Source organism: Malania oleifera, chromosome 6 (genome assembly GCF_029873635.1).
Source record: "Malania oleifera isolate guangnan ecotype guangnan chromosome 6, ASM2987363v1, whole genome shotgun sequence".
NCBI lineage: Eukaryota > Viridiplantae > Streptophyta > Magnoliopsida > Santalales > Ximeniaceae > Malania > Malania oleifera.
The window spans coordinates 59742102-59769794 of record NC_080422.1 but is presented as its reverse complement, the minus strand read 5'-3'; the positions used below and the strand labels follow the sequence as shown (position 1 = coordinate 59769794).

The following is a 27693-nucleotide window of genomic DNA, read 5'->3' as shown; positions in this document are numbered from 1 at the left end:
TATAGGATTGGCTTAGATTATATAATATTACTGAGTCAACTGAAAAGTTTACTAAAATTTTTTACTAATAAAATATTTTATCTACTGCATACTTTGTGTTGTGTGATATACTTATCAATTGATTTTATTTTATTAATCAATTTACTATCATAGAATAATAAAACGTAAATTAAGAATATAAATCTCTTGTCAATAACATTTTAAATCAATATTATACTTATTCAATTTTACTAAAAAAAATGTTATTAAGTTGAACAAGCAATTCCAAACTCATCAAGAAAACTTATTAGAAAGGTTTAAACCCACCAACACAGATACGACTGACTATGTTTGAAAAAAAAAAAATCAGGACTACAGCATACCCAATTCTTGGTACGTAACATCCAAACCTACCACTATTTGAAAGCATTCCAGCCGGCCCTTGAACCTTCAGAGGCACAGCCATAGCCAACAAAAGAACCAGCAAGCTAATAAGACGTATCTGAATGGGAAAAATAACACAGTAATTAGACCTAGAGCTGTCCTAATCAAACAACGGTATTTCAACACACAATCAACCATGCCATATCAAAATGAACACTTCAATGACAAGTCCGTTCATCAACATAGTAAAAACCTAATGTTATAAACTTTGAATGGACAAGAATTGAAATTCATACCTCAAATCTGACTAAGAACGATCAACTACTGCAGCCAACAATCAGAGAGAGAGAGGGGACTATTGTAATGGGAATTGAGAAGTGTCAATTTTTTTAAAAAAAGTTTCAGTTGAAATACCCGGATTCAGTTGCAATTTGAAATGAATGAATTTGGGCCTTTGAAATTCACCTACTATTCCATTCAAATTCAGATTCATATTCTACTAGTAAACTACAACAGTGTATGTATCTATGAGATTCCAAATCCAAATAAACGAATATCAAACCATGTGTCTTGATACTAAAATAAACCTTCCAATGGACAAGGTATGTCCGAGGCAAGGATAGATTTCATGAAATAATTTAACAATAATAATCATAAAAAATTTTAAATGAAAACAATAAAGGACATCACTTGCTTTGTCAATCTAGTGGTGATAAATCAAAAAAGAGAGTCAAAGTTTGATAAGATCTGTACATAAAGACTGCAATTTATAATAGGTTGACATGCAACAAAACGTGACCACTAACATAGCTGCAAGCCAAGGATCTGTTGAGCATTTTACATACAAGACAAGAAGGAATCTCTCCCCTCCAAAAGCTTAACAAATAATGCCGATATGTTAAACCATATTACATGCTGAAAGCAAATATACCTGCTTTGTCAAGGTTTCCATCAGTGATAAGACACTGAATCAATTTGGTTGAAGAACAACGTGCTGCAAAACCAAATGACTAAAAAGCTTAGATCTTCTAAAAATAAATGCTTTTATCATTTGAGGACTATTCTGAAAGTATGCAATTGAACCACGAAAAAATGAAGAAAAGATGTGGAAGTAAGAACAATTCACATTCATCACAATTCATCTTGCAGCACAAACTGAGTTGGTTACCTTGATCTGTGTCCTGTTATATGTGTAAGTGATGTGAACAAGACCATCACTAGCCTCGATAACAGCTGGATAAGAGAATTCCATTCCCAAATTCTCTTCCAATGTCACAACATGATGCCATGAGTCACCATCATCTAATGAGAGGGCAACTTTGAGTATGCCCCTGGAGATTGTATTGTATGCAAGTAACAGACGGCCATCCCTCAGTTTAACCCCATCAATTCCTAGCAACAAAACTACAGGAGTAAGACAAAAGTACAAAGAGAAGAAATAGCAAATAAAAGAAAATATATGAAGGGGGCAATTGCATGTTTCATGGAAATAGTTATTTCCCATACCATTTAAAATGCACAAGTCATCCTTCAGGTTGGATTTATTACAAATGATAAATGGATGTGGTAATTACAAAGTGCACAAAGCAAATGTCTGTTGTGTGTACTCATAGAGCATATAAAAACAAATGTAACTATTGCACCTAAAAAATAACAAAAAAGACCAAGTCTGACTTTGAACATGTAATTCTGTAGAAAACCAATGGCATATAAAACATAAAAAGTGACGGAAGCTCATTTCCTATGTCACAAAAACAGAATCAACTCCTGATGATATTTAAGACATTTACCAGTATTTGAGAGATCCAAACACCCCAGAAATTGATGCAAATAATATAATTAATGCAACCAACCTGAGTTAGGATTGGGGAGTTCGGTAGGTTTTGCAAGACCCCAGCTCTGCCCACCATCATGAGATTCTGACATACAAACTCTATCAATGCCAGCAAAGGATCGCAACAGAAGACGCAATGTACCACTTTTTGTTTGGTAAGGAACTGGTTGAATTACACTCAGAGGATTATTCTTGATATATATTGGCCCAAACTTTTTCCATGACCGACCAGAATCTGCAGTAACCTGTTTCCCAGAGGCCACCAAAAATTTGTCAAGCATCCACTTAATATGATTGGTTGACTTCCTTCCCCTCTAATATTTGAATACAAACTGCTTTACATAGCTGAGTTTTCATTACAACCTCAACCCATGCCCCCCAGGAGTTCCAACTTTCAACAGATGATCCACACAGCAACTGTCCGTTGTCCAGCAAGATGGGCTGAGGAAGAGTGAAGCACAATACATGACCGCAGGCATCTTATAATTGAAAAGCAATTTCCATGCTTTATGGAAGCAAAAAAAAAAAAAAAATGCATATATAATACAATAAATGCTAGTGATACCTTATTCTTGATTGGTCCTAATATACCAGGAGGAAGTTGTTGTCTTTCTGTCCAAGTAATGCCTCCATCAAATGACCGCTTCATGCATCCGCTCCATCTGAAGTTCAACAAGCCATCAATAAGCAGCAGCAGGGAAAATATAACTTCTATAATTTGTACAAATTCTAAACAGCAACTAATATTATTCATAAAGAGCCTCCTGATTGCCTGACTAAATGAAAGACGCAACTGTGTCATTGTTGGTTTTGTTGCTGCATTGAACAGCAAATGATTGCTTATATAAAGGAATGCAATCATATCAACAAAACAAGGAAATCCAAAATTTTCAATATTTGTTTGATCTGGAATCGGTAATGAAAGAAACTGTCTTTATGCTTTGTCTGCATCTGCTTGTTCGTGTCATGAACTGTTTTAACCCCCTGAAATTTGGATTATAAAAGAACAAAGGGGAAGTAGAAACATTTGATAGTCTATTTCTTCTGTTTGCAAAATAATGCACCTTTTAGCAGGGGTTAACATTCGATTTATGGACATTTGGATATGATGAATGGTTCACCTTTCATATATCAACCACTAATTGATATTCCTTTTTTTCTTTTTCTTTTTTTGATAGAAAAAGAAAGTCATTAGATAGATAAAGAATGTACAATCAGGAGAGAAGACATCTCCTTTACTAATCTAGGAATCCTCAGGAAAAAAAAAACCACACAAAATGTAAAAAACAGCAAAAGAAAATTAGCACACCCTAAGAAGAGACTGCCAATCACGCTGAACATCTGAAAAACACGTCCCCTTGAAATTTTCATTGCCCACACAAAATAAAGAAGCCATAAAATGAACCTTTTCCCACACCTACAAATATGATAACTTCTTCCCTCAAAATATATGCAAGTTACATTCCTTCCACAAACCCCCAGAACACTGCAAATAAAGCACAATTCCATAATGCAATTCCTTCCTTCTTCCTACCAAACCTGAGAACAGATATTGCCAAGAACTCCTCCACTTTCCTCAGACAAACCCAGCTTTCTCCAAAATAATTGAATAGCTTGTTCCCAACCTTCCTCACAAAATTGCAATGCACAAAAGGATGTGAAACAAATTCTGAACAATCAAAACAAAGCGTACATATATTAGGAGAGAGAGCCGTTAAAGGTCTTTTAATCTGCAGCAAGCCATTAGTATTTATCCTATTAAGCACAACCAACCAAAGAAACACTATGATTTTAGGGAGCATTTTGATCTTCAAGATAACTTTGTAGAAAGGAAAGTAGAAAATTGGTACCGACCAAGAAAGATTTACAAGAATAAACACCCGAAGTATCCAACAACCAGGATCGACTATCATCGTTGGAAGATACGCTACAATTATTCAACATAACCAACAAGGAAGATAATAGTTTCCCTATCATTCAAGGTTATCCTGAAGTGAAAATCCCAAGAAAGTAAAGGGCCACTCAAGTCTACACTAAAACAAGAAATAGGATCATTTTACCCTGAGCTCAAGCGAAATAGGCAAGGAAAAGAGGTGGACAAAACAACATTCCCCAGCCAAAGGCCTTTCCAAAATGAATATTACAGCCCTTAACCAAAACAAATTTGGTATTAGGAATAACAGATGGTAAATCTAGCAAATAGCTTCCTACGGGCTTTCCAAAGAACATCTAGAACCCAAATTTAGTGTCCCACCCATTCCCATCAAGTCCAAACTTCTTGTTGATGACTTTACGCCGCAAGGAAGGAACCTCTAACGGGAACCTCCAAAGCCATTTACCCAAAAGAGTTGTGTTCTTAGACACCAAATTTCCAAGACCCAAACCACCATCCCTCTTAGTCCTACAAACCACCTCCCATCTCACCAATTCCCTAAAACCCCCCAATACATGACCAAAAAAAATCTCTCAAGATTCTCTCAATCTTACTAGAGACTCCTATTGGAATTTTTAAAATAGAAAGAAATACATAGGAATACTAGAAAGACAAGCCTAAATTAGAGTAATCCTCCATCCCAAAGAAAAAAGGGCTCCCTTCCACACATATAAATGCTTGGACACTCCCTCCTCCACCAACGAATCCTGAGAACTAACTGATCTAGTATCACCCCCCAGAGGAACCACACCATCTTAGTATACCCAACTTCCAAAGCTAAATCCCTAACACTCTCTGCAGGCACATTAATAGCTGCAATATCGCTCTTACCCAAATTAGTCTTAAACCCTGACACCCTTTCAAAATTTGGAGAAGCCCCAATATATTTAAGAAAGAAGGCTCATGATCCTCTAGGAAAAAGATAGTATCAAGCACAAACTGAAGGTGTGACACCATGAACTCCTCCCCACCCACTCCTAAACCTTTCACTAAACCTCTATCCGCCACCCTATCAACCATCCTACTCAAAACATCATCCACTAACACAAACAAAAACTGAGAAAGAGGATCCCCTTGTCTAATCCCTTTCGTGGCCCTGAACCAAGATTTAGGCTCATCATTCACTATCACTGCAAAATTCACATTAGACATACAACTTTTCATCCATTTACGCCATTACCACCTACAAGTTTCTTCACAATCAAATTCTAGAAATTGATAATGTTTTGTGCATCTACCGCCAGCTCTAAAACTATATATCTTCGCTAAATCATTCAACCTGCCTAGTATAAAAATGAAATTACCCTTGCCATTCAAATGCAACCCTAGTTCCAAGAAACTACCTTTATGATTCATCTTACCAACCACCCAATACAAGATTTTACCAAACATCTTATATTGAATGAACCGCATTAATCTTGAGAAGACTATAGAAAAGCAATTGCACACCCATCGTGCAGCCGATATCATGTCCTAATCCACTTGCTCCTATGTTAGGATTTCTTCTCCAATTGAACAAAATCCCCTTTCCCCAATCTTTTCCAAAAGCAAGTTGAAGGTTTTGCTTTCGATCCACATGGACCTCAAAGAATTCTCCTCCATCTCTAACTTCGATAACATCCATGGCAAAGAAGAGAAAAAACTAAGTGAGAGTGAGAGTGAGAGTGAGAATGAGAGTGAGAGTGATAGCAGGAGGCATAGTTCAAACTTTGAAGTAGAGTAATCAACCAAATATTGAAATGCTTGCACCTTGTCCCAGATTGCAGAGACTGACAATGATCTTTAAAAACTATATCATTTCTCTCTATCAAGATACTATCTATTGCCATCTAAGCACACCTCCAAGGATTCTACTTTTCACCCCTCCAAAGCCCTTGAAACGGATAATTAACATAGTCTTGGAAAAACTAGCGCTCTCCAAAAAATACTAGAAATAGTAAAACATAATACCAAAAACAATGTAAAACAATTCCAAAGACAAGTTTAAAATACCAAAATTAAATTAAATTTTCGATTCATATGACAAAATAGTTCTCAATTCTTCTTTATCCTTTGCAAGAACTAAGTTCAGAATAATGTGTGTTGGAATGTTTAAAAGTTTTTGGTAATACATGGGTTATGACTAAAAAAAAGAATTGCTCATTTCTTTCATTTTCGCACATTTCAAGCCCAAAAATGGTAATATAGATTCAATGCACAATGTGCATCGATAAGTACTTTTTTCAAAGTTGTTTGGTATCATTTCTATTTCCTGTTTTATGATTTTGTTTCTGTACAATGAACAAAAGGTGGCAACAACTTGTTTATCCAATTTCTATCAAAAAACCAATTAGCACCTATTGTGGAACCCTATTTGCACTATTCTAGTCATATTTTTAAAGGATAAAAGTTTGCATTTACTTCTAATGCTTGATATATTAAGCTCAATGGTACCATTAAATTGCTCACTACTTGATGATGAAAAATTTATGGCAATTGAAGTGTAGTATGATAATTAATTTTGAATTGATCTAAGGACAAAATTGATCATGTGTTCAATCAGATTTTAATATGTCAGTCTCATGACAACAACAAAATAAATTGCTAGTTTTAGTTTAGTTTTTTTTCATGAATTTTCATTTTCATTTTTGCAATTTTTGACATCTAGGAAGCATGGACACTTCTAGAATCCTAAAGTGTCTATGTCCAACACATGTCATACCAACACCTACCTGACATGCATCCAATACATCATAAATTATTTGATTTTATATTTATATTTTTGGACACGACTAAGGTGCTACCTAAAACTTCCTGTCATGGCAAGGTGTCACGAGCCAAATTTGTTCAGGGCATTATGCTTGCCTATGATTGCTTGTCTTATGTGCAAGGGATGAGTTACCATCATGTAAATAGTAGTACAGTTTAATGCTTTGAGTATGTTTGTGCCGTAGTGTAAAGTGGGAGTATGACTCCTTGGTCAATTTGAGGTTCCCTAGTGTCAAAGCTAAAATAATTTGGTGTTTCCTAGTGTCAAATCTAAAATAACATATAAAGCTCTTTAAAGGAGAGTGAGTGTTCATTAGTTTTATAAAACTCACTCGCATTTGTAAACGTGTTGTTGGGGATTTTCTATTTAATGATAGGATTCCCAAATCAATTGAGATTTTTAATTAATCTAATATGATTCCCAAATCAATTGGGATTCTATGTAATATCAGGATAATTTAATGTTGGGATTTTTCTTTAATGTGTTAGGATTCCCAAATCAATTGGGATTGAGCCCATTAAGGACTTGGATTGGAATATTTTACGTTTCTAATAGGAGTAAGTTTCCCTGCCCTATATATATATATATATAACCCTATGGAGCTTTTCCATCCAAGCAATAACAATAACACAATTCAATAGCCTTTGGCTAATTTGGAGGTAGATCTCCTCAAAGTAAGCCCTATTTTCTCTTACTATTTTCCTTTCTTTAAATTTCTTCGATTTCTCCACAATAAAACCCTAGGGTCTTATCTCGTGTCTAGCTTACTTGTCTCCCTCACTAAAAACACATTGCCTATAGAGGTGTTGTTAATGAATTATGTTGTTTCAATGTTTATCATGAGATTCTCATGATTTACATTAATGTATACTGCTTCCGCTTACTTTGCATGTTGAGAATGTGTTCCTGTGGTTAACCGTAGTATACTTTGGCTGACTAGTTAAGCAAGAGTACATTACCTAGTGCCATATAGCCCTTCACAAGGTATGAAGTGTTCAGTCTGTGAAAGTTGGTATTAGAGCCTGATTAATTGTTGTGTTTGATTCAGTTGCCTTCATATTGTGGAATTGTGTGAAGCATTGATAAGAGACCCCCATGTCAACTAATACCAAGAGAATTAAAGCCACTAGAGGTGCAGGTTGAGATAGCTAACAGTGTAGCCATGAACATGGCCAAACTTGATGACCATGTTGATGCATTGGAGGGATCACAAAAACATTAATAGGGTTCTATGGTGGAGATATCAAAGGACTACCATGCTACAGTAGAAGCTTTACAGATCTAGATAAGTGATCTAAATGCCAAAATGGACCGGATGGTCTTGCAATAGGAAATTCCAACTTTATTAGGGTAGAGTGTGGAAGAACAAAGGTGTCGAACCCTTGAGTGTATGGGGGTGCCTATGACGCTAAGGAATTGAAAAACTTTTTATTTGACATGGAACAATACTTTTGCACAGTGAGGACCAACTTAGAGGAGGCAAAAGTATATGTGGCTACAATGCACTTGAGTGGTGACGCTAAACTATGGTGAAGTACTAAGTACAAAGATACAAAATGGACAATGTGTAATTGATTGTTGAGTAGACTTCAAGAGAGAGCTCAAGGCCCAATTCTTTCCTAGGACGGCAATGCTTGGCGTAAACTAAGAGACCTTAAACACACTAGTACAGCTAGGGAGCAGGTAAAACAGTTATCTGCTTTGATGTTGGATATCAAAGACATGCTAGAGAAAGACAAGTTGTTTTATTTTCTTGAGGGGTTGAAACTGTGGGCAAAAGCATAACTTCATAGATAAAGAATCCAAGACTTGCCTACCGCACAAGCTACAGCAAAACGCTTGACTAACTACACTAGAGAGAGTTCCACAATATCCAAAGTGAGTAACATGTGTGGAAACAACAGAAAATTTTTCAAGAATGGCAAATCCAAAAGTGGGAGAGCTAACACCAAGGCATCAACTTCAAAATAAGTTTCATTGTCACAGTTGTTTAACACATTCAGTGGTGAGGGTAAGATGACATGCTTCTTATGTCGAGACCCCTCACCAAGTTGTTGATTGCCCTCACAAGTCATCACTCAATGCCTTGCAAGTTTCCATTGTAGAGGAGGATGAGTGGAAACCTTGAGGATGGGTGCAATGCGATTACTGAACATGCTAGAGAGGTAGACAAACGAGCCAAAAGTTACCCAATCGAAAAGGTTAATGTTTGTGAATTTGTGGATCAATAAGAAGAGCACTCGTTATGGTAGATACTAGGTCTACCCATAACTTTGTCTGACAAGAAGAAGTGTAGAGACTTAACTCTAACTTAGAGAAGGACTTAGGACACATGAAAGAGATTAACTCCGCAACTCAACCTAGTCTAGGAGTAGCCAAGCAAGTAACAATGAAGCTTGGATAGTGAGTGGGACATGCAAATTTCACAGTTGTGACGATGGATGATTTTCAAGTGATACTTGGAATGAAATTCTTGAGGGAGATTAAGGCGGTACAAATTTCATTCGCTAGTTCCCTTTATATGATAGGAGACCACCCTTGCATGGTGCAAGTCATTACAAAGAAAGGGGTCGATGAGAAGTTCCTCTCAGCCATGCAACTTAAAAAGGGTTTGAGAAGGGGTGAACAGACATATCATGCCACATTGGGGGTTGATAAAGAAGCAGACCAAGAACGAGTGTCTATTGCCACCCAAAAAGTGTTGGATGAATATAAATTTGTGATGCTAGACAAGCTACCTCACATCTTGCCTCCATGATGAGGTGTGGAGCGTGAGGTAGAGTTGTTACCAAGGATGAAGCCTCTTGCTAAAGGGTTAGTACGGAATGGCACCTTCACAATTAGCAGAGTTAAAGAAGGAACTTGATAAGTTTTTGGAAGCAAGCTATATATGTCCTTCAAAGCACCATTTAGAGCATCACTGTTGTTTCTAAGGAAACATAATGGGAGCATGTAGATGTGTGTGGACTACAACACACTCAACAAGGTGACTTTGCTCAATAAGTATCCCATTCCACTAATTGTTGAATTGTTAGATGACTAAGTCATGTCAAGTATTTCACCAAACTTGACAGCAGCTAGGCCACTATCAAGTGAGGATAGCATATGGTGATGAACTAAAGACCACTTGCATGACAAGGTACGAGGCATATGAATTCTTGGTGATGCTTTTCAGATTCACGAATGCGCCAGCAACATTCTGCACACTAATTAACCATCTATTTTATAAGTTCCTAGACAAGTTTGTCATGGTATACCAAGATAACATTGTCATCTACAGTTCCATTATGGACGAACATGAAGAGCATCTACAAAAGATGTTCGACAAGCTGAAGGAGCACAACCTTTATGTAAAGAAAAAGGAAGTGCTATTTCACTCAGAGGAGCATCAAATTCCTTGGTCATGTGATCAAGCAAGGCCTTATCCAAATGGATATGAAGAAGGTGAGAGCTATTCAAGACTAGAAGATCCCAATGATAATGAAGGAGTTGCGGTCCTTTATTAGACTTGCCAACTATTATCGAAAGTTTGTGAACGGGTACCCAAGGAGAATTACCCCATTTGACAGAACTGCTAAAGAAGGGTTATAGGTGGAACTAGATAGAGAAGTGACAGGGTGCCTTTAACAACTTGAAGGAAGCCATGATATGAGATATGGTACTCACTCTTCAAGGTTCAAACGAATGCATCAGACTATGCCCTTGGTGGAGTTTTGTTACACGATGGGCATCTTATTGCATACGACAACATAAGCTTAGTGAAGTAGAGTGAAGTATACAACACAATAGAAGAAGATGCTAGCGGTGATACATTGCCTTTACATGTTGTAGCATTACCTACTTGGGTCAACGCTCGTGGTGAAAACTGATAACTCGATTGTTAAGTCACTTTTTACACAACCAAAGTTATCAATCAAACAAGCCTCTTGGTAGAAATTCCTTGTGGCGTTTGATTTCTTATTTGAGCACAAGGCAGGTGGATGAACCACGTCACAAATGCACTAAGCAAAAAGGTCGAGCTTGTGGCCTTATAGATGGTAACACACTTGAAAGAAAGAGAACCTTGTCAAAGATCCAGTTGCCCAAAACCTCATGAAGCTGGTGAAAAAGGGCAAAGTGTGCCAATTGTATGGATTGTCGATGACACATGGTAGTTAGCTCTTTGTATCTCAAGTTGGTGATCTGAACAAAGACACTACTAAGAGTGTCATGAGGGCAAGCCATGATGACTCGCACATTGGCATTGTTGAAGCAAAGGTACTACTAGCCACACATGCATGATGAGGTGGTTGAATATACCTGAACTTATCTCAAATGCCAGCAAGACAAGGTGGAGCAGAAGAAGATTATAGGGCTATTGGAGCCTCTTCAAGTACCACCATAACCATGGGAGAGTATCTCACTTGACTTCATCACTAGCTTGCCCAGAGATGGAAATGCAAGGTTTATACTAGTGGTTATAGACAAGTTTTCGAAGTACAATACTTTCATACCCACACCAAAGTATTGTTCAGCAAAGGAGACAACACAATTGTTTTTCAAACATATTGTGAAGTATTGAGGTGTTTCCCAAGACATTGCCAGGGACCCAAGACTAAAGATTCATAGAAAGTTTCTCGACAAAATTATTCAAAATCCTCAATTCATAGTTTGACACCTCTTCAAGCTACCATCCGTAGACATTTGGACAAACGGAGAGATTCAACGAGCTAATAGAGGAGTACTTACGTCATTTCATCATTGGCAATCAAAATAATCGGGTGTAGCTACTCAATATGGCTCAAGTCTCAATTGTGTATTTATATAACATGTTGGCGGCATGGGGCACTAAGGGAATTTTTATGCATTATGTTCCTGCACATGTTAAAGTGTGTCATCCTTGTCTTTGAATAGAGAAAAGGTTGGGAGGTATTGCTCCTGTAAACACTATTGCCTTGTGATTGTTATTTCATTGTTGCACACTTGCAAGACTTGACCAATGGATTTGTGTGTTTCATTAGCTTAACCATGTGTGTCACTTGGATCCATCCCAATGTCAAGTTGTGTTTTGTGAACTTAGACCCTGTGACGATTGGCATTAGAGCCTGGTTCAATCATGGTGAACTCAAATTGGCTGGATCGATAGGATCATTTAGAGAACTTCCTTGTTTTTCCACAGACCAACGGCACAATTCCATTGGCAATGCAATGTGACTAAGGAATTGGTTAAACTGCAACAAAGACATGTTGATTTCGTCGTTGTTATAGAAGACAAAATATCGACGTTGTTAAGTGGTATAGCGACCCTTACAGAGACATTGAACAACAGACGTGGCTTAGTAGATGGTGAAATCACCCTTGTGAAGAGGGTCATCTCCTTAAGCTCAAGTGGGGTGAGACCTCACAAAAAATTTGAGTCCCTAAACTAAAATCTTTTTAAGGAAGTCACAATGCAAAGAACCTTGAAAATTTCCTATGAGGCAAGGAGTAGTATTTCAAAGTTTCCTATGTTCCAAAGAATGAAAAGGTTGTCATAACATCGATGTACTTGTTGGGTGATGCTAAGTTATGGTGGCGTATGTAGACAGAGGATGATGCAAATGTAGGCAAACCTTGATTTCAGGCATGGGAGACCTTGAAGAAGGAATTGAAAAATCAATCTTACTTGCAACATTGCTTAAGTTACAACTTGCAAGGGATGCCATTAAACGATTGAAATAGACTGGAACCGTGGGGGACTATGTCAAGGAACTCAGTTCCTTGATGTTGGACATAAAGAATATGTTAGAGGAAGACAAGTTGTTCAACTTCCTTTATGGTTTACAATAATGGGCACAGATGGAACTACGTAAACAAGGAGTGAAAGATCTCCCTTCAACCATTGCAATAGCAAATGGCTTGGTTGATTTTAGAATCAACGCGCAAATCGAGGATCCCTTTATGTTAGAGGAAGACAAGTTGTTCAACTTCCTTTATGGTTTACAATCGTGGGCACAGATGGAACTACGTAGACAAGGAGTGAAAGATCTCCCTTCAACCATTGCAATAGCAGATGGCTTGGTTGATTTCAGAATCAACGTGCAAATCAAGGATCCCTAGGCCAATTTAAAGAAAGACAAGGATAACGGTAAGGCCAAGGAAGAGAAGGGGAAGAAGAAGGATAAATGATAGAAGTCCAAACATGAAAACAACAACCAAAATAAAGGGAAGGATGCTTCCTACAATTCCAAGAAGTCTAGTTGTTTCATCTACAACAATCCTCATTGAGCCTGTGACTGTCCTAAGCGGGAGAAATTAAATGCCTTGGTAGCCTCATATTCAAAAGATGGTGATTTCGATGAGGAAGGGCATTCACATATCAACCCACTATAGTTGTTGAATACAATCACAACTACGAAGCCCTTCTCTCAAAAAAGGCCTTATGTATGTTTGTGTGAAGATCAACAGCATTGAAGTTGATTCCATGGTGCATTCAGGGGCCACCACACACAACTTTGTTGCAGAGAAGGAGGTGATGAAGTTTGACCTCAAACTTACTCATAATTCAAGTTGGATTAAGGTTGTAAATTCAAAAGCAAGGCCTATTCAAGTAATGGCCACTATTGTCTTAACCCTGAGATCCTGAGAAGGAAAGTGCAATCTAGTGACAGTGCCCTAAATGATTTTGATGTCATACTCAGCATGGAAATCTTTGTGAAGGCTAAAGTGATGTTGATGCCCCACATTATTGGAATCCTGATCACTAATGAGAAAGCATCTTGCTTTGTTCCTACAGAGTATGAAGACCCAAGCAAGAAGTGTGGTAAGGGAAGGGGGGTGTCATCTCAGCCATGTAATTGAATGACAAATTAAGGTAAGGGGACACCACATTCTTGGCTGCACTTGTGGAGATCAAACCAAACTTGATGGTGGAAGTTCTTGAAGTGGTTGCAAAACTTTTGGGAGAGTTCACTGATGTCATGCCTGCAAAACTCCCAAAGTCTCTTCCACACAGAAGTGCAACTAATTATCAAATAAAGTTGATGTCTGGTGCCAGACCTCTTGCACAAGCCCTACACTAAATAGGACCTTTGGAGTTGGCAGAATTGAAGAAGTAGTTGGATGATTTGTTGAGTGGAGGACTTGTTCAATCCTTTAAGGCTCCTTATGGTGCTCCAATATTGTTTGAAAAGAAGTAGGACGGTTCATTGCAGATATGTGTAGATCATTGGGGCTTGAACAAGGTTACAATAAAGAAAAATATCCAATCCCCAATGTTGAGTTGTTGTTCCATCGATTAGCAAAAGCATAATTAATCAGAAAGCAAGACTTGCGATCAAGCTACTAGCAAGTGAGGATCACAGAGGGGGATGAATCTAAGACGGTTGAGTAATCAAACATGGCTTCTACGAGTTCTTAATAATGTCATTCTTTGACTAATGCCCCTACAACTTTCTATAATTTGATGAATGATGTTTTCTATGATATTATAGATCAATTTGCTATTAACTATTTGAATGACATTGTTCTTTACAACATGAGGGAAAACAAGTAGTATGTCAAAAAGGAGAAGTGTGAATTATGTTGTCAAGAAGTTATGTTCTTGGGACATTGGGCTAGCTAAGGACAAGTGCATATAGATGAACATAATATAAAGGCCATCTTTGACTAACCTGCACCATCAAAGGTGGCTAAGTTGCATTCGTTTTTGGGTTTGGCTAAACTATTACCTAAAATGTATCCAAGGATACTCAAAAAGAGTTGCCCATTGATAGACTTGTCGAAGAAAGACAACAAGTGGGCATGGACAAATCAGCGTCAACGTGCCTTTGATGGCCTAAAGTTGGCACTGTCATCAGAACCGATGTTGCAGTTGCCTATATTCGATTTAACTTTTAAGGTATTTACAAAAACTTCTTATAGAGCCATCGAAGGAGTCCTTGTGCAAGAGGGGCACTGTGTGACCTTTCAGAGTAAAAAACTAAAAGAAGCTGAGACCCAGTACTCCACTCATGAAAAAGAATGACTGCAACAGTGCATTGCTTGGAGACTTGAAAGCATTACCTTCTAGGAACTTGGTCCACTGTGGTGACTAAAAATGTGGCCAATACTTCAAAACTCAGAAGAAACTCCCACCAAAGTAGGATCAATGGCAAGAGTTTCTAGTTCTGTTCGACTTTAAATGAGTGCACAAACTAGGGAGGTAGAACCAAGTGGTTGATGCCTTGGGTCGAAAAGTGGAGGCATATATCATAGCCTTTACATAGTTAGAATGCAAGTTCTTAGACAATGTTCGAGATGCTGCAAAAACAGGTTCTAAGTTCAATAGACTCCAACAGATGATGAATGAGGGGATTGTACACCAATATTGGTTGGGGGGTGGATTGTTATACGTAAACCTAGCAAAGCGGATCAAGTCAAATAATTTGTGGCAAACTATGTGGATTATCGGGTAAGTAAATTACAATCCATAACTGACTCAATTAAATGGCAAATTTATGATGGTTCAAATCAGATAATTTGTGTCGAATGGTGGATAACCCGTCATTCTCATCCCAAGTATAATTTTTTTTACCATTTGATTAACAACTTATTTCGTAACATAATAATTGAAGTTATTTTTAAAATTATAATTAAGTAAATTATTAAATATTTAATAATCAATCACAAAAATTACAAATTTTTTTTTATTTTTCAGAAACTAAATTTTGGCATTTGTTTTGATCACGAGAATTGAGTATTTGAGCTCGAGTTTGAGTAGTGGCGTTAGGCAAACCCAAAGGTGCATACAATAGAGCAAGAGTTGGGAGTATAGGAATGAGCCTCGACCAATTAGGCTCATGCTGATTGGGTTGATGCCTAATAAGCATGGGCATACGAATTATGAATTTGGGCATTACAGATTGGCAGATATCCATCGAACATAACTCAAAAATTGCCTACAAGCTTGTTTAGAGGCGGATAAAAAAATTTTAAACCTTGCCAACACATTTAACATGCGGACTGGCTATAAGTCATCTTAAGAGAATTGGATTTAGTTCGGATTAACGGATATTTACCCATTTTGCAAGGTCTCGTTATACACAAGCGGTAGCAGAGTATACATTCCTTCTACCAATGGACTCATAATAAATTATTGCGAGAAGTGCATGATTCACAATGGGCTGATTACCGAGAAGTGAAAGGACATTGGCACTACTAACCAGATATCATATTCCTAGCCAAAAATAGAAGAAGATTTTGAACCCTATGTCAAGACATGTCTTGTACGTCAACAAGACAAGCTAGAGAGACAAAGGGAGGCAAAGTTATTCCAAAAAAGTCATATAGAAATGTGTCTATGGATTTTATTGTGGGTTACCAAAGGTAAAGGAGTTGCAGTCCATTTTTGCGATCATAGATTGATTGTCTCAGTATGCAGTGTTCATACTGACACCACATGTTTGTCCGAGAAAGGTTACTGCAGAGTTGTTCTTCAATCATGTGGTTAAACAATTTGGGATGCCAAAGGATAGACACACTTGTTCAACCAGATGGGGACTGAGTTGTAGTTCTCAATAAGAAATCACCCCCAAACCAATGGCCAAACGAAGAGGGTGAATGCTTTGCTTGAGGAGTATTCAAGGCACTATGTCAGTGCAAGTCACAAGAATTGGGTTGATTTGCTCAGTGTTGCCTTATTATGCTACAACCTGCACAAATCTTTTTTCTACAGGGATGAGTCCGTTTGAGTTGGCTTTGGGGTTTCAGCCACTCACCCCATATGAAGTGCCTATACAGCATACTGGTGGGAAATGTCCTGTTGCATACTGGCTGGCCTGTAATAAACAGAAGAAGCAAGAGAGAACTTGTCTAAAGCAACTCAAAGGATGAAATAATATGCAGACAGAAAGAGAAGGGATGTTCAGTTTCAAGAAGAGGGCATGGTTCTTCTAAAATTAACACTAAAGGTATGGGAGAAGATTAGTAGCAAGACAATGCATAGGAGTTTGATCCCCAAGTAGGATGATCCATTTGAAATTCAGAAGAAAGTGAGAAATGTTGCTTACAGATTGAAGCTGCCTATAAGACTGAAAGTTCACCCCAACTTTCCATGTGTGTTTCTTAAAGCCTTACCATGTAGACCTCTTAAATGAGAACAAGAGACAGGCAAAGAGAGCTCCACTAGTGACAAGGAAACAATTCAGCAGGGATGTTGACGAAATCCTTGATCACAAAACTAAGGAATAAAATAAGAAGAATCGACGAACCCATTACTTGGTAAAGTGGAAGGGTTTGTTAAAAACAGTAGCTACATGGGAACAAGATGTGACACTATGGCAGTTTGAAAAACAAATAAGGGACTATCTTAACAGGTTCCCAACAAGGACGTTGGTGCCTTCTAGTGGGGGTGGTTCGTCAGACCCTTAATTAGCTTGACATTGCCAAGGCACACAGCATGAGCACACAGCACGAGCAACTCATGGCTTGTCTTGATATTCGATGGTTGGTTAGTCTATGTTTCTAAAAAGGGGTCACATGGAAGCTAAGTTGCCTACTCGACATGAATGGGGCCATGGTCCTTGACAAGGTTGCTTATGGTGATTGGTTTTGATTGACATGGAAATATGGTTAACTCAAGTATGTCAAGTGCCTCATTGACATATGGTGTTGCTTGGATGTGGAATAAGTCATGGTTAAGGGGAAACCATACTTGACAAAAAGTGTTGACCCATAGCCAGCATGCAGTGTCAATGTCAAATGCTTGCAGTGTTGACATGTTGACTAGGTAAAGGCAACTAATCAGCAGTTTTTCTTATGTCTGACATACAGACTTGGCTAAAGGGTGAATTCATGGGTTGACATTTGGGCATATTTTAGCCACATAATTGTATGCATAACTTGTTTATCCTTCTTGACAAATGTTGGCTGCGTCCAGCACAACCTAGGCAGTTGGGGTTGTCAACGACCCCAACAGCAGACCCTAGGTAGTTGAGGGTGTCAACTCTGTATTAATATAACATTAGATGGCATGGGGCACTAAGGGAATTCGTGCATTGTGTTCTTGCACAAGTTAGAGTCTGTCATCATTGTCTTTGAATAAGAGAAAAGGTTGGGAGGTGTTGCTCCCATAAACACTGTTGCCTTGTGATTGTTATTTCATTGTTGCACACGTGCACGACCTAACCAACAGATTTGAGTGTGTTCACTTGGTGCCATTGCAATGTCAAGTTGTGTGTTGTGAACTTGGACCCTGCGATAGTTACCATCATATAAATAGTGGTATAAGTTTTATGCTTTGAGTATGTTTATGTCTTGTTATAAAGTAGGAGTATGACTCCTCAGTTAGTTTAAAATAACATATAAAGCTCTTTTGGGATGGAGTGTTCATCAATCTTGTAAAACTCATCAGCATTTGTAAATGTGTCTAACCTACTTGCCTCCCTTGCTACACACATATTGCCTACGGAGGTGTTGTTAACAAATTACATTATTTCAATGTTTACCATGTAATTCTTATTTGCTTACATTAACACTTACTGCTTCCACTTACTTTGCATGCTGAGGATGTGTGTTCTTGTGGTTAACTGCAATATGCTTTGACGCTGACTAATTAAGCAATAGTATTTTAGCTAGTGCCGCATGGCCATTCACAAGGTGTGAGGTGTTTGGACTGTGACACAAGGACACCTCCACGATACTTCTTGGACCAAAATGCTGCATTTTTGCTGTCCCTTTAATTTTGTTAACAAAATCAAATAATAACAATAATAATAATAGTAAGGATAAGCCAAGCGATTGAGAGTCAAGATCTTTGACATTGGAGTTGGTGGACAATGAAGCCCTAGCACCACAACACCAGCCTAGTAAAGCACCGTCAGACCTCCAAGCCCCCAAAATCCAACCCCCCCCCCCCCTCACTGAAATTCATCGCCATTTTTCCACTCTTTGTTAATCTTTAAAAAAAAAAATTCTTGATGAGCAACACCTGTTTCCCACCATCAAACATGCCCTTGAGCTGTTTTTTTGTTGTTCAACCAATATTCTATAATATGAATGTAGCTGATGATTTTTTTTTTTTTAATGAATGTAGTTGTTCACCCGCACACCAAAATTCTAAATGATAATCCGCACCTAATTCCGTTTCTATATGGATTTTGTTATTAATGACTCTGCATATGTCAAACCAATAATGAGCACACCAGATCATATCCTTAGTTTTGACATTGGGGAATTGAGAGCTAAGGGAACAGTTTTAAGAACTGCCACCTGCTATATGAAACATAAGCCTCAACATGCGAGGAACAAGTATCACAAATTCTTTAGTTCTTTACTTCTTCAAAAAATATATATATATATATACCTATACATATATATACACACATAGTAACCAAAGGTCAGTAAAATTAGAGGGAAAAAAAGTAAAGAAACAAACACATGAAAAGGCTAAGTCTACTAATTTTTCTAATTTTGGCACAGTGTAACTTCATAATTTAAGACCTTCCAAAAAACAAAATCAACTATAGTAGAAATAATATTGGTAATCTTCGGAATACTAAAGTTGTGAACCACAAGTATAAATGCAGTGTCTATTAATTGCATTGATTGATTGCACTAAAAAGTTCAATAGTTCAAAACAACCTTTCATGCAAGTTAATGGTTTTAAATTTTTAATTCACATTGAACATCAATTGCAGAATGCTTCATCCATTCAAGAGTTCAAAAGGCCCAAAATAACTAACCAACATGGAATGAATATAAGCTGAAATAAGTTATGAAAATCACAAAGAAAAAAAAAAAAAAGAGAAAGGTGGCCCAATCTGCTAGTAAGAACCCCTCATGCTACGAAGTGCACTTTTTCAAACATAGACAAACCTCCATACAGAAGTGGTGACACACCTTACCTCGCTGTCTAAGCAATGGTGCTCAAGTAGCTCAAGCTTTTCTAGATTGCACCCCAAGGTGTTCACCCTCACCAAAAATTAACCTCATAGTGTAAACAATAAAAGCATTTGAGAAATGTTTACATCTTCCCTTCACCCCTAAAGTGTTTGAAGGTAGAAACAGGCATTATGAGACCATGCACATGCAGCCGTAGTCACTTAAGGTTTTAGTCAAACAACCAACTTGTGCATCCAAGAAAAATTTTCGCACTGGTATACCATTTTTTGTATAATAAAATCTTCTAAATTGTGAATGCTAATGAAAATACTGCTTAATTAATCCAATTATCTACAAACAAAGGACAGGAGGTCATCACAAAAAGAAATCAGCTGCTATAAGAAAAGTAAGCGGAGGTTAATCACATACAGGGTTTAATCCATCTCAGCAATCAAACATGACATATTTCCTTACCTTTCAAATCATTAACAAGACTACAAGAGATGCAAGTCAATAGGATCCCTATGCCCACCCTTAAACTTCGATCTGAGGTCCCACTACATATTTGAGGAACTTTTCACGTCCTATATAGGAACTTTTCACGTCCTATATATGATACATGGTCCAAATACCAACTACACTAGGCAACATGATCTCTTAAATGTATTCAACTGAAAAATGAAATAGCATAAAAAAATTTTAAAAAAAATACCAAAAAAAAAAATGATCGCTAAATTAGTTTAAATGAAAGAAGTGAAGAAAGTAAGCAATTTCATTATCTTTACTCAATGAAATATTCACCACTGCCACCTTTAAAAATTTAGTAAGCGACCCAAGTAAGTGCTTCTAGGTGCGCCACAATCCAAAGTAGCAAACAAAACCAACAGCCATATAGAAAATTCCAAGCTAAGTGGCATGTCTGTCCCAGTACTCATACCATGACATCAAAACAACCTGTGCGTCCTAAGACTAAAAACAATCTGTGTATGCCATGACTCAGAACAGACTGTTCCAGGCAACTCTAGGCACCATTGTTCTAAATAACGGTTGCAATCTGTGTGACAGCAGCCACTATGTTGTAACAGTCGCAGTTGTTGTGGGTGTTATATAACGTATAATATACACCACATTCGTGAATTCACAATCGTATAAGCAAACTATTAAAACTTATAGATTCACATGTTACAACTCCAACATCTTACATACTAATGTCCAAATTGACTTTTATCAAATTTTTAAATCAGCTCACACATAACATATATTAATTACATTGAATGCTATATTGATTTTTTAGCACGAATGAAAGAAAAAAAAATCCTTTTTGTATCTATTCAGTATTTTATGGAGTACAAATTTAATCTTAACTAAAAAATTCATAAAAAGAGTCAGCAGACACATTCATATTTCATAATTAATTTTTAAGAAATCTAACAAAGAGAACAATCAAATTTTCTGAAAAGAAACATTAAGTTACAATTTGCACTATATATACACAATAATCCTTTCAAGTTCAAGCACCTTTTTCATTCAATTTCTCAGTGAGATATAAAGCAACAAGTCTTTTAGTCTGTTAAATGCCCGGCAACAATTTCAGTTATAATTTGATTTTTGCTATAAATTATTATAGATGAAGTTGTTGTGCTCTTCGATCTCATTTATCTCCTTACACAACCTCTGCTTTAACAAATTAATTTTCTCATATGATGTTTTTATTTTAATTTATATACGGGACTTACGGTAAGCACTTTAAATTCAATCATTTGAAAACTTAATATTCGAGAAGTGATGCAAGCAATTGAAGTTGAAAGTAGCAGCAGACAAGCTTATGTAAAGATTGATGGACTTTTTAAAGATGACAATGGCTAAGAAATACTAATTTTAGGTTATCCATTTAAGGATTTCCTTATGTATGAATAAAATTCTGAAGAGAAGCAATTAGGTATTTACAAATAAATAAATAAACAAGTATTTAAAAAAAAAAAAAGTTTCAAGTGGTGAAATTAACATATTTTTTATTAATTAATTTGATTTTTTAGGCATAGATAAAACTTTGACATACCTGCACATTGCACGGGACAATACACTAGTTTATATATAAAGACAAGATAGAAGAGAAGAAACGGATGAAAATTTACTTTTGGACTTCCTGGCCAATTTTATAGAACAGAAGCAATTCATCAGGTGGAAGCTTAAATAGTACAGGGTTCCACATTGGAACATTTGGTTCTTCATCAACAAGAAGTGGAGAGTTCCAACAGCCATCCTACATAAGACAGTTACATCTCTGTTAATTAAGAATCATATCTAGTTCTAAGTAGAGCAAGCTAAGCAGCCAACATAATGAGAAAGAAAAGATACGTCAAAGGCTAAAATCTCAGGTAATTAATGACCAAATTTAACGCCGACAAAGTAAGAGACAAAGCATTGAGTTACAAGTAGGTCTCCACTTAAAACAGAAAAACCAAGTGAAAAAAGGGACAGCCAGTTAGACGACATAAAGAAACCTCCCTTCATCGTCAATTTGGAGAGAAAAAGTAAAAACAAAACAAATATATATATATATATATATATATATATATATATATCTTAACTTCTTATAAACAGGAGCAAATTTGATGTAGCTATCAATTTTCTGAAAACATATCAAGAAGTTTATAAATCTACTACAGTAAAATCACATGCTTCTAGTCAGTTGAGATACAATAATGAAAGTTTAAGTAGCTTTACTTGCAGATAATAAATTGCAATGAGTATACTTCCAGCTTTGACAAATAGAATCTGTCTGTAATCTGGTTCATAAACAATCAAGCACATGCCTGAACATTAAAATATGTTACTCATAAAGTTTGGAAAATGCATCAGTTGCTAATTACCTGGTATGTTTGCAACCAAATTTTGACATCAGGTGCCCCTTCAGACGAACCCCCAAAGTAGGCTACCAAAAAATGATCTTTATCTACCTACACAAACCACAAATCAGATACAATCAAATTGATTTCAATGGTCATAATCCACAAAATTATAAAAACAACAAAACATTTAAACATAATTTGATAATGATACTTGAATTTATCAACCTCGACAATAGTAGAGGCATGACAGCTCTTAAAGGGAACATAGTTGGCAGCAAAAGTGAATTCTTCTAACAATGGCCCCTGAATGTGAAAGTGATCCGCTCCCAAATCCGTGCCTTGAGCCATGAAAGTTGTAGTGCTTGCGCATACTCTAGTTACCTTCCCAAGTGGAGTTTTCCAGCACATTGTTAGGTGGCCTTCACAGAAATTGCGTCTGTGCACAGTAGTGCATTTGTGACTTTGTGTGTGCATGAGAGAGAGAGTCAAGCAACAGAAAAAAATCAAAACTAGGCAGTATCACCATTGAAACATAACTAAGCAAGATCATCATCAGACTCGTGATTTGATTGCACATTGCAACTATTTTGAATTTTGTTTCTCAGGGCATGCAATAAAAAATTGTACTTCAACCAAAATATAGAAACCAAGAGGGGGTAAATAATAGATAGACAGCACCAACATCAGCAACTACAATAATGGAACCCACCCACTCCCTGACGCCAATTTCCTTGTTGATCGGTACAGTTGATTAGAAAACCAGAGTTCTGGGGATAATTCACACACAATGAAATGGAAAAACGGTGGAAAAGCAGTACAGAACAAAACCTAATTCATTTTTTAGTTTCGTGTTTCACTATGAAGTCCGTGATGGGTTCTGTCCATACTCCATTACCCTCTCTCTCTCTGCGTAGGACAATGGTCAATGTTTCCGCTCTCAGTTATGGTTGGATTGTCTGTAATGCTATTCTTTTCTTCGTTCTCTTATAAAAATAACTAAAAAAACAGAAAATTAAAAAAAAAATCAAAAAAATTAAAAGAAAATATTATAATAATAAAATAAATAAATAAATAGTAGGTAAAAGATTAGACTCAAACTAATATCAACTTTAATAAATAGAACGAAAAAGTATTAAAATAACTTTTCACACTTCAATAAATATTTTGAAAATATCTTAAGAATTCAATCACTCATCAAATGTTAATTCAAAATTAATTGATTCAAGATATTTCCAAAGCTTCATAGACAAAAAAATGATTAATATCTTTGATCCCGAAAAAAAATAAAAGGGTGCCGAATGCAAGGAAGGATATTTGTAACACAATATATATTATGGATAATTTTTTAAAAAAAATTCTAAAAGTTATCTAAATTAATTAGTTTATATTTAATAAAAACTCCAAAAAATCAAAATTCTTAAATTACTTATATTCCCATGCAACTAATTTTTGAATGAATTGTGAATCTGAAACTCTTCTAGATGTCACATGGAGGGTTCGATCCTATTTAAACTCCATAATTTTTATTTTTTTTTTTCATGGGATGGTAATAAGTTTCAGTTACACAACAAGAATTAGCCTCTCTCTCATGATCTTGGATTATACAATGAGAGTTAGTTTATTTATTATCTGTATTTCTTTCTATCATTCTCAAGAACTGAACTTGAAATTTTTAACATAAAAATCCTAAACTTATAATCAAAATGTTTCTTAGGAGACCAAAAAATAAAGTTAACTAAGATGAGATAATAAATGTATCATAGTTCAGAGGGACTTCAAAAGCGAGGAAGGATCTTTGTCTATGCACATTATTGATAAGAAAAAAAAGGTTCTAAAAGTTATCTAAATTCATTAGTGTATATTTAATAAAAACTCCAAAAAAAAAAAATCTTAAATTACATACCTAATTCCAAAGGCTCATCATGCAACTTATTTTTGAATCCAACTGTAAATTCAAACTATTGTAGATATCATGTAAAGGGTTTGATCCTGTTTAAACCCCTTCATTTTTTATTTATTTATTGTTTAATTGGAAGCCAATGAACTTGGGTTACACAACAAGAGGTAGTCTATCTCTCATTCATATCTCTTCCTGCTACTATGAGGAGCCAAACTTCTAACCAAAATGTTTCGGAGACAAAAAATTGAAGTAAGTGAGATGAAATGAAAAATGTATCGTAATTCACACTCCAAGACTGTGAATGTGAGGAAGGATATTCAATAAAAATTTTGAAACTTTAAAAAATCTTAAATTACTTACCTACTTCTGATAGCCATCATCAACTAATTTTTAAATCGAAATGTAAATCCAAACTCTTGTAGATATCACATAGAAGGTTTGATCTCATTTAAATTCCCCCTTTTTTTTTTAGGAACTCTAGTGAGCTTTGGTTGCGCAACAAGAGGTAACCTATCTCCCACCAATATCTCTTTTTACCACTTTCAAGATCCAAACTTAAGACCTTCAACATAAAAGTCCTAAACTTTTAATGAGAATGTTCCTTAGGATAAAAAATAAAAGTTATGGATGAGATGAGAAATGTACCATTGTTCCTACCTAGGACTCCAAATGCAAGGAAGGATATTACAATGCACATTATTGATAAGATTTAAAAAAAGAAAAAAAAAAGTTTTAGAAGTTATATAAATTCATTAGTGTATATTCAATAAAGACTCCAAAATACTAAAAATCTAAATTACTTCCATATTCCAAAGGCCTATCATGAAGATAATTTTTTAGTGAAACTATAAATCCGAACTCTTGCATATATCAAATAGAAGGCATAATACTATTTAAACTCCATTTTTTTTTCTTCCATTAGAAAGGTTACACAACCAAAGGTAACCTATGCCCCCTTCATATCGCAACTTACCACTCTCAAGAATTGAACTTAAGACTTCCAATATAAAAATCCTTAACTTTTAACTAGAATATTTTAGGTTAAATGCAAGTAACTAAATTTTGTTACTAAAATGATTGATATCACTAAATTCTTTTTTGCGAGTCGAGGTCACTCAACTACAAAATTGTTGCAATCTCTCTCTTTCAGTCTATAAATGATGCCCCTCCATTAAAATTGCTCACGTGATAGTTATGGGATCGACACTAAACACTTTTTTCTTTAAATTTTTTTATTTATTATATTATAATAATAAATAATATTTTTCCTCTCACTCACCCCTCTCTTCTTCTTTCTCTTCCCACTTGACTTATACCATCATCGAGCATCACTATTATATTATGTTTGGTGCGTAGGAATGGAATGGAATGGAATGCTCATTCTAACATTTTATTTCTATTCCTATATTTGATTACATTTTTAAAAATGAGAATACTTTGTACCTTGGAATGCTCGTTCCCTAAAATTGAGATTGGAGATTTTATTACAAGATGGAAGGAATGTTGATTCTAACCTAATGTATAGATGTGGCAAAACAGGTTAATGGGTCAAGTTCAAGCAAGTCATAAATGGGTTGAGGTTAAACGGGTTCGGGTTGACCCATTTATCAATAGGTGGCTAATAGGTAAACCCAAAGCCGCTTGTTTAAAAAACGAATCATAAACGAGTCACCTGTTTAAAAATATAATTTATTCCTTTTAGAATTTTTTAAACATTTAAAAAAAAAAAAGGGCACTCTTTCATTTGAAAGCTGGTGTTATAGACATAAGGACACCCAACAAGAAAGTTGGATTAGTATAAGAGGCATTTCGCTGCATCTAAGAAGCAGAGCCATAGTTGGACCAATAGCATATGTTTGTGGAGGTTTGAAAGGTGACTTGAATCATGTCGATTGGCTAGAAAATACACTAAGATTAAAGGTGAACAAGGTTAAAGAGATCCCTGATAGTGTCTGTGGAATGACGGCCAGCAATGTGAATGATAGCCACGGTTAGTGAATGATAGCCAGCAGTGTGAACGATGGCCACAGTTGGTGAATAATGGCCACCTACCATGAGATCTTGCCACAAGCTAGAGGCTATAAATTGAGACCCCCCACTGAAGCTACACTACACACATCTCAACTGCAAGTTGTGTCCTCTTCTGTTTTTCCATTTTTTATTCTCTATGTACATGTTAAATAGGGACCTGTGTAATGACCTGCTACTTATATCAATTTTTTTTTTCCATCCACATATAACATAATTACCACCTATCTGAAATACTACTGATAATGCCCTAGACTCAAAGACGCACTGAGAAAACTCTGTATACCATTCATTTCTAAGCACCAGTAACTGAAAACTGTAATCATCTATATACAATACCAGAAAGCTGTAAATCCCGAAATACATATTTATCCCAAAATACCCAGTGACGTCATCAAAACCTAGAATCTACCCCAAACATTGATACCAAAGAAACACCTACCCTTCCAATAAGGACAGTGTAGGTCGTCCTCTACCCGTGAGCCTAATCTGCTTGCCTAATTGGATCTCCTGAAAAATAGTAAGTCACTGGGATGAGACAACACTTAGTAAGTGGAAATATGCTATTACTAGTGTGTGGCGGCTGAGTTACACATATAGTATACTGAAATAATACTGATACTGTAAAATAAGTAAATTGATATACTGTACAAAACATATGTAATGTAGCTTAAAATGCACCTGTGTATCTGAGTTTATTATCTATACATACTGCTAATATGATAATATAAATTGCTGCTGTATGATATATTTGTACATAGGAACTTCTGTTATACCCTGTGATATGTATATCACGATATAACCCCTCATGATAGGGTTGTGCGGCCCGTAGGCTGGACTTACTCCAGTTGGCCTACCAGACAAGTCAATCTATATCTGTAACATCCGCCAATTTAGCCCACTACAATCTCTCCGGGCAATCTCCAAATCTAACATCGTCTAACCGGCCGCCTCAACCCAGCTCGCTAGGGAGACTACAAACTCCTGACACGGTTAGACGGAATTCACATACTAGCTGAGTAAAGTGGTTGCACTCTATCTGTAATAGCAACGGTACCATGCTCTGCTGTATATATCTGTCTGTAATTTCCACAGGGATCTGATATTGTGTAATATTGTATATATAAATATATAATTATCTTTCTGCTTTAACATGATTTCAAAATAACCATAACACTTATAAATATGAACTGTATTATCTGGAATATCTGACTG

General features: G+C 36.2%; 1 protein-coding gene across 5 annotated transcripts; it reads right to left on the bottom strand.

Annotated features, from left to right (window-relative positions):
• Nucleotides 1-198: 198 nt before the first annotated feature.
• LOC131157662 (uncharacterized) lies at nucleotides 199-23512 on the bottom strand. 5 transcript variants are annotated; one of them, XM_058111978.1, is made up of 10 exons: nucleotides 23379-23512; nucleotides 22776-23010; nucleotides 22572-22658; nucleotides 21834-21961; nucleotides 2763-2859; nucleotides 2561-2638; nucleotides 2217-2442; nucleotides 1532-1755; nucleotides 1295-1357; nucleotides 199-481 (listed from the first exon to the last, which is right to left on the bottom strand). In XM_058111978.1, exons 2-9 carry the CDS (start codon nucleotides 22956-22958, stop codon nucleotides 1334-1336), a joined length of 1047 nt encoding a protein of 348 aa, XP_057967961.1. In that variant the 5' UTR covers nucleotides 22959-23010; nucleotides 23379-23512; the 3' UTR covers nucleotides 199-481; nucleotides 1295-1333. The 5 variants fall into 5 exon arrangements, with proteins under 5 accessions (XP_057967961.1, XP_057967962.1, XP_057967960.1 ...); XM_058111979.1 differs by having other exon boundaries at nucleotides 23260-23510; XM_058111977.1 differs by lacking the exon at nucleotides 23379-23512 and adding an exon at nucleotides 23074-23233 and having other exon boundaries at nucleotides 22776-22931.
• Nucleotides 23513-27693: the final 4181 nt, after the last annotated feature.